We start from the raw sequence: 8,214 nt of genomic DNA, 5'->3' as shown, positions 1-8,214 counted from the left end.
GGTCGACACAAAAGAAGACTTTGCCCAAAACTTACCACGAAGGTGAACACGTCGTTATAAGAAACGTCGATACCAATCCTGGTACAAACAAAAAGTTGATTCCCGTGTATAAAGGTCCATACTTAATACATAAGGTGCTCGGTAATGATAGGTACGTGATACGTGATATTGATAACTGCCAGCTAACTCAGTTACCATATGATGGAGTGGTTGAAGCCTACCGAATCAGGAGATGGCAACAAGTACCAGCCCAGAATGCATCGGAATTAGAAAAAAGTGCATCAGAAATTGTTAATAATTTAAGTCAGTCATGATCGGGCCGAGCATATTGTCAGGTCGGCCGAGTTGTAAGATTACAAATAAAAGAAAACGTAAAATGTACACTGTGGCAGCCCTGTTGCTTATGGCAGCATTGAACGCTGAACAATAACAAATTGAAAAAAGAATAAAGAAAATAAAGAAGAAAGGAAGATACTTCATTTCCGGTTTTTATATAAAGCGAACAACGTTGTTTTCTCTAGCGAAAAAAATAGAATCTTCAACCATCACTAAACACACCAGGAAATCTTTTAGTTTATAAGAGCTACAAATTTTTTCTTTCCACAGCAAATTTTAAAGTTAAAAGCTACAATTAATGCCGTTATAACATTTTCAATATATCAATTCTATCGACTAGGTGTATGGTGTCAAGTTAGCACTACATACCATTTTATCTTAAAAAACGAGAGCTACAAATTTTTTCTTTCCACAACAAATTTTAAAGTTAAAAGCTACAATTAATGCCGTTATAACATTTTCAATATCTCAATTCTATCGATTAGGTGTATGGTGTCAAGTTAGCACTACATACCATTTTTTCTTAAAAAACGAGAGCTACAAATTTTTTCTTTCCACAACACATTTACAACAAAAACACTACAATTAATGCCGTAGTTAACTTTTCCAATTTCGAAAAGTGTAGTGCTAACTTGACACACGGGTCCATAAATGAGGAGACAGAAGCGTTCGGCATGGAAACTAGTTCTTTCCATCCCTTACAGCAGCATGACTCTGGATCTCGTCCATTAAGAGCGCCCGCCTCTAAAGGAAACTAGTCCTTTACAACCGCCTAGTATATGTACTGTGCTGCTCGGAATATCGTCCATTCCGACAGTTCCGAAAATATGATACTTATGGATAAGCTATATTTCACCTAGATTAAAAGACGTTAAAATAAGTATATAAAAAAATTTACATTACGCTAGATTTGCACAAAAATTGTGTGGTCACGTAGCCGGCTATTTATTTGGTGTATTTGAGGAGCCCTATAGTCGGAGGAGAAGCATGCCCTGAATTCCTTGGTATTCGCTTTTTCAAGCCGGAGAGCTCGCCCGTGCCACGCCCCCTCCATTTCATATATCAGCCTCGAACTAACAGATACTATTCCGACCATTTCTCGTGATCTATTAACTAGATTTACATACATACATACATACATATGTATGAGAGAAATATGTTATTATTCAATGCGATCCACGCTTTTGGCGAGAATTAGCAAAATAATATTACAACATAAACATACATTGGTATGTAGTAAAGCCTACCCAGTTTTGATAATTTAGGTGCATACATAATACGTACTGACGTGCGTAACATAATTCCAAATAATGAGACATACTAACCAGAATTAAATAAGAAATAATGTTAGGAGAAAGTCTGAGCGCATTTGCTGGATAGATACATACATACATACATATGTATATACAAACATACTTATGTACAGTACCGTATTATACTCAAATTGTGTAGCTTACCAGTTGGCGACTTACCGTATTAATACACCTGCTTGTTGGTATCTTTCCCCCCCGACTAGTTTTTACACAGCTACATACATCTCTTTGTTGTTGTTCTTGCTGTAGTTACTTTGCAAATGGTTTTATATGACTTTGCTTTCAATGTAGTTGTTTAGAGGCCCAACCCTCTTGCGTTGCTCTTGTTGCATAAATTATTTTAGTATTTATTTTTAGAGAGTTGCAAACAAGTTTAATGTTTGGAGAAATCTCATATCTTTAGTTTTTAATTATGTAGATATGTATATACATACATACATACATTCTTTTACTGCTACGCTACATATTATTGTATTCTATTTATACACATTCTTCATTTTTTATAAATTCCATATAGCGCACAAATTCGGCTATTAGACCGTTCCACTACTTGCTACCCAATTTGCCCGTCCCGACCGTTTATTCATCTATGGGAGCGCTACTGGCTAGAAATTAAACATGGCGTCAAAGGTGTAGGTGCTCTGCTGCCGCTTTTAACCAAATCTTTTCGCGTGATAACTCGCGAAACCACGTCGAAAAAAAGGAAAATTTCATGAAAATATTGCCACCAAACTAACAAACTTCACTTTTTTATGAGATCTGTATGGTTTTTTGCATAAATATTTCTGGAAAAGTGTACAAATTTCGTGAATATAGACAGTGCGTTACTTTTTCTGCAGAAGTGAAAATTTACATATCTACATGAAGTTGGCTGCAATAGCTATTTCAATTGCTCTTTTCTTTTTCATCATTTCGCAGTGTTGTATTTAAGCTGACAGCCGTTTCGATTAAAAATTAACAATAGGATGGATGGAATAATCCCATAAATCCACGATTCAATAATTGAATCATAAGTTTAGTGCAAGAAAAACTCTAAGGTCGGTGTTATGCAGAAATTTTGTTTGGCAAACTGATTAAACAGATTAAACCGATAACTTTCCGGTGTCCATCCTAGTTTACTCGACTAATTTTGCGAAAAGAAGAAAAGTCGATGGCGAAAGTAAAACAGTGTTCACATGAAGCGATTTTCCAGGCAATTTCAGAGGCGATTAGATGCTTCCAAGTCATTGGCGCGTATTCATAGTTCAGCCACTAAGTCGAAACTAATAATGTTGCAACTTAAATTTAAGTACCAACTTAAAAATTCACTTTTATTCATAGTCCCATTTCAGACTTCTACTAAGTAGTTTTAACTTAGTTTTACGATATTGCAAAACGAGTGTGAAAATTTATCGATTTTTCTTTACGATCTTTTGTAAAAATTACATTTTTATTAAATAATGTCAAGTTTGATTATCCGTTTATTTTTACATACATTCATTGCATGTTTATGCAAAAGAATAAGGTATAAGTTTGTTGTTAATTGTGTGAAATAGCCAGAACTACCGTAATGATGTGAAGTCGATGTTTATCAAAAGCATACTGTAAAACATACAAACACATATCTAAATGTTATGCACCAATTTTCTCTAAAAGAAAAGTTTGAAATTGACTTATTATTTGAGCATTTATATATGTAAATCATTCCAATTATAAAATTGTGATGTAGCCTTATTCGAATTGAAATACGCATTTAATTTCATCTTCCGATTCAAATGGATCGCTCTTTGTAAATTTCAATTGAAGATCATTCAATATTATCAAAATCACGCTCTGCCAGCTTAATTTTTAAAAATTTCCTCATTTTTTCATTAATTTAATGAAATACTTATTTATAGTTACGACTTAATTGCAGATGCAGCCGAAACTAAATGTTAGTACTTAGCCAGAAAAGTCTAAACTAAGGCTTTCTGCACATTGGTCGTCCAATCATAGTTACTTCATCGTCACAATCATGATACACCGATTACATGACGGCTACATTTTCGCACACTCGGTCATGATATTTCAATTCATTTCGCGTCTGAAAATTTACTTGGAGCAGGTATTTTCTGTTTTCCTGGTTGATATGTGCTGCAACAATTCTAGACATAACTTTCCAGTAATATCTCTTCTTTTCTTTTCCTAAAATTTGTTTTGTGCATGCACACAGAGACTTTTTACAATTTTTTATAGTTAAACGCTCACGTTTATTGAATTTTATTGCAATTATCCACTTTTTAACAATTTCGAGAGATTTTGTGCCAAAGACACTAATTTTTATGCAATTTTAATGCAAATATTAACTTTTTCACTAATTTTTCCCCATAAAATGTAAACAAACAATGCGTGCACAACGATTAGCAAACGACAGTGCCATACTTATCCGTTTCTGCATCTTCTACGATTTGCCGATAACTAGCCGATAACAAGTGTGCAGATCTTCTTTGAAAGGGTACTGTCAAGGCGAATCTATGGATTCGCCTTGGGTACTGTTTGCATTTTTGTACGCCGCCTACGCAAAAAGCAAGAATGACAGAATACAGAATATAGAATGTTCGCTGCACCGTGCGCAGAAAGCTGCTCTCTGCAAAACCTGTTCAGCCCCTCTTCTTCGGCAACAGAGAAGGAGTGGTGAGGGTTATAATCCTTTTGGAAAAAATCAAAATTTCCCCAATTTTCAAACAGCTCCCAAGAGGTCTGTAGGGATGGTGAGGGGGGAGGGATGACTTTTCATAAAGCGTCGTCCATCCTCTTTCGGGTAAGGTGGGTTTGGGGTGCCACGCCCTCAACCCTCTGCCACCACTACAAAATCATTGTACAAATAAGCAAACATTTCCCCTTTGAAATGCATGTGCTCGGCTCAAAAATTCAGGGCGAGACGATAACGCAACTATGATTGGACGACAAGCGTGCAAGTGTGCAGATAGCCTAAATCGTCATTAGTGACGATGTCACCAGTGACCATTTTCGCTACTGGGTTGTTCGACTTTTAGGGCCGATTGTTCAATGTCTGGTTATCACTACTTGCCGGTTAAACATCATTATCGAGCCTTTTAAATATCTAACGGCATCATTATTACCTTATGTTTTGTTATTAGATAACATAACTCATTAATGCACATACCTCTTCCAATCTGCTTTTAAGCATTAAATTCATTAGTTTTACATAAACCGATAAAATGGATATTGGTCTATAGTTTTGAATACAGATTGAGTCAAGACCTTTTTTTATTTTACGCTATTCCTCTACAATCGTATTACTTAACCAACACGTATTGAATGCCCCAATCAAATTCTCCAAGTTGGATTTAGAGTTTTTTGATCATGTCGCATTTTACACCGTCCAGTCCCGCAGCAGTTGCTTTATTTTTCTTTAAAAGTACTCTTCAATTTTGAAAGGTGTAATGTTTTCAACATATGTTTGCACATAATTGCAGATTGGAGTGTCTGAGGGTATTTATTCTTTCAAATATACCAAAAATTCAATTGCTTTTTCTCATTTCCAAAACTTGTATCTCTAATTCCGTCGTAACGTCTTTTAATAAACAGCTTCATGCCAAAGAAATTAAAGTAATAATACAAATCAATAAATCGCAACCGAGACCCTAATCGGTTTTGGTTATTTTATTGACTATGGACTTAAATATGCTCGCAGTATTTGATTCTGGCAATTCAGTAAGCACGGAACGTGTTGTGCCAACTAATACATTTAAGCGTGGATCAATTGGTAATGTGCCTAGATGTGGTACGCCAGCTCTTTTCGCTAATTCGACGCCACCATCGGATGAGAATATATTTGTACAATTGCTGCAATGTGGACACACAAACCTAAAGTATATGCAAATTTATCAAATAATTATTTTTCTTCGTGTTACCGCTAATACAATTAACAACAAATGGTATATGCATGAACATACCCGCTCATATTTTCCACAATACCCAATACATTTACACCGGTTTTTCGGCAAAATGTTAGCTCCTTACGCACGTCATCTAACGCAACTCCTTGTGGGGTGGTTACCATAATAGCGCCTTCGCATTTCACATCACGCATACATTCCATCACTGTTATGTGTTCATCTGAAGTGCCAGGCGGTGTATCAATCACCAAGTAATCTAATTCATCCCATTTTACATCAGTTAAAAATTGTCGTATCATCATTGTCTTCTTGGGTCCACGCCAAATAACTGGATCATTACGATTTTTTAGCAGGAATCCAATAGACATAACCGCGAGCATTTTATCTTCATCTGTGTAGATGGGCACCCAACCTTCATCACATTGGTAAACATCGCTATTTTCCAAACCAAGCAAATAAGGTACACTCGGGCCGCATAAATCAATGTCCAATAGACCCACCTGTATGGGTAGATACGTTTTACGATTGGAGGAGAATATTATTTCTACTGTACCTTAAATCCGCTTTCCCGCAGTGCTAGTGCCAATTGCGTGCTAACTGTAGATTTACCAACACCGCCTTTCCCAGACAAAACTAATATAACATGCTTCACTTTGTCCAACATTTCAGAAATTACTGAAAATATTTTAAAATTATGCCTGCAAAAAAGAAGCGAATTTTGCCACAAAAATTACCACAATTGAACAATGCGCTGTAAAAAAAGTCCAAAATTGCAGAATCAGCTGTAGCGAATGAGAGGAAAATAAGGAAACTATAGGAAAGGAAAGAGGAATGTCATCCCGAAAAAATTGAAAAATCGCATGAAACCTTGGAAAATGCGTGTTTATAATGGATTAATTCGATAATTTGCGTTGAGAAAGTAAAATCATCTAATGGGCCGTATGAATAAAAAATAAGCAATTGCTTTTCAGAACTTTTACTCGATTTATTCAAACAAAATTGAAGTAAAAGGTATGAAATTTTAAGAAAAAGCAATTGCCTAGTTTTTATTCATACGGCCCAATATATGCTATTAAAAATAATTATTAGTTCGTTTTGACGTGTATCTTTTCCTAAGGGGACAAAAAAGCGATCGATCAAAACAAAACGCAAGAAAGGTGTTTCGCAAAATTAATAAAAACAAAAGCTTTGGCAAAACTCGTTTTTATAAGATCCTTTTATTTAAGAAATAGAAATATGTATTTTAGTAATCACAAGCCCGTAAAAATGATGAAATCATCCGCGCAACAACAGAGTTCATTTTCAAAACAACAGAAGAAATATATTTGCATAAATTGTGGGCATCCAATTGCGGAACTGTATAGGAAATATACAAATACCGCGATCAAAACAAGTCATTGTGTACGTAAAATTTTAAACTTTAATACTTTTCGATATCTCTCTGTATGTATTACTCTCAACCTTAGGAAAAATGTCACAAAGTAGCGGACAAGTACATCGAGTTTGACCCGATAATAATCTTGGTGGATGCAATGCTGCTATCACAGGAGTCTTACCGTCACATGCTGCATAACCGGAATTTTAAGGTAGAAACTGAAAAGATGAATGAATTTTGTATTATTAAAAGAACCCTGTTTTACATATAACTACAGCTAAATTGGAAATTGTCCCTTGTGCTGTTATTGCTCGAATCGTTTGCACTATGGAGACAAAAGGGAATCGTCAGCTTACAAAAAGATGTGTTGCAACATGAAATCATTAGTGAGAAGGGTTTCTATATTTGCTGCTTACAAAATATTATAGGTAATGTTATAATTCGGTGCTCCTCTGCAATAACGACACATCCCCAAACCCTTACTAGAGACATGATGCGTTTAAAAGTAGTAAGGGGTTTTGAGTTGTGTCCTTATTGGAGAGGACCATCCATATGCGGATAGAAATGCATATGAATATTTTTGTAAAAGTAGAGTAGTTCATGGTCCAACGCAACTAAGCGGTCTGGTGATGTACCTACCTTAAAAAGATCATGTACTACTCTATTGAATTTCTATGCATATTAAAGAATATAAAAAGGGTACTCATGTAATATTTCTTTCATTCACAACTTCTCTTCTCTTTAGATTACGTTATTATCACACTAATTTTGTTGATTGTAGCCTGTGTACAGCGTCCAGCACTAATTTCGTGTACAGGCATTAACAAATTCGCTGTTATTCTACTAAAATCGATCACTATAGCAAATTTATCAAAAATGTTTCTTCTACCACTTATTGTATGGCGCGAAAATACTACAGATCTGGGTGCTAATATACATCAGTTACTCGTGCTGGGCCATCATCTATTAGCTTTGGTGTATATTTATGCTATAGTAGGATCTTTTAAAAAATTACAAGCTTTTTTTATCATATTACCGGCTTTTGTAGTAAAAGAATATATTAAGAGCAATATTTCAGTTTACTTGGAATACTACTTTTGAATAAAATTAGTGTTGAACAAAAATAGGAAAATATTTGTTTTTCGACTACAATTAAGTAAAAACATGTACGGCGTACTGCAACTTTTTTTCAATTTACCATATTTCAACTCACCAATTTCTGGTCATACATACATCAATATGCATGCAACATATTTCATTATATGTACGTATTCTATATTTACATTTATTCCTAAAATCTCATCAACAT

The 8,214-nt window shown here is 35.0% G+C and overlaps 2 protein-coding genes across 2 annotated transcripts; one reads left to right on the top strand and one right to left on the bottom strand.

Moving 5' to 3' along the window:
- Window positions 1-5,257: 5,257 nt before the first annotated feature.
- Window positions 5,258-6,313, bottom strand: LOC118739147 (cytosolic Fe-S cluster assembly factor NUBP2 homolog). Its single transcript, XM_036470319.1, has 3 exons — window positions 6,084-6,313; window positions 5,588-6,030; window positions 5,258-5,498 (listed from the first exon to the last, which is right to left on the bottom strand). The coding sequence occupies exons 1-3, from the start codon at window positions 6,192-6,194 to the stop codon at window positions 5,276-5,278; spliced, it is 777 nt and encodes a 258-aa protein (XP_036326212.1). The 5' UTR covers window positions 6,195-6,313; the 3' UTR covers window positions 5,258-5,275.
- Window positions 6,314-6,595: 282 nt separating this feature from the next.
- Window positions 6,596-8,029, top strand: LOC118739916 (protein ARV1-like). Its single transcript, XM_036471415.1, has 4 exons — window positions 6,596-6,931; window positions 6,997-7,116; window positions 7,183-7,333; window positions 7,651-8,029. Exons 1-4 carry the CDS (start codon window positions 6,767-6,769, stop codon window positions 8,004-8,006), a joined length of 792 nt encoding a protein of 263 aa, XP_036327308.1. The 5' UTR covers window positions 6,596-6,766; the 3' UTR covers window positions 8,007-8,029.
- The last annotated feature ends 185 nt before the right edge of the window (window positions 8,030-8,214 follow it).

The sequence above is a fragment of the Rhagoletis pomonella genome, unplaced genomic scaffold, assembly GCF_013731165.1.
Source record: "Rhagoletis pomonella isolate Grant_MI unplaced genomic scaffold, Rhpom_1.0 Rhpom_scaffold_00005, whole genome shotgun sequence".
Taxonomy (NCBI): domain Eukaryota; kingdom Metazoa; phylum Arthropoda; class Insecta; order Diptera; family Tephritidae; genus Rhagoletis; species Rhagoletis pomonella.
This window is presented reverse-complemented; position numbering and strand designations above follow the sequence as displayed.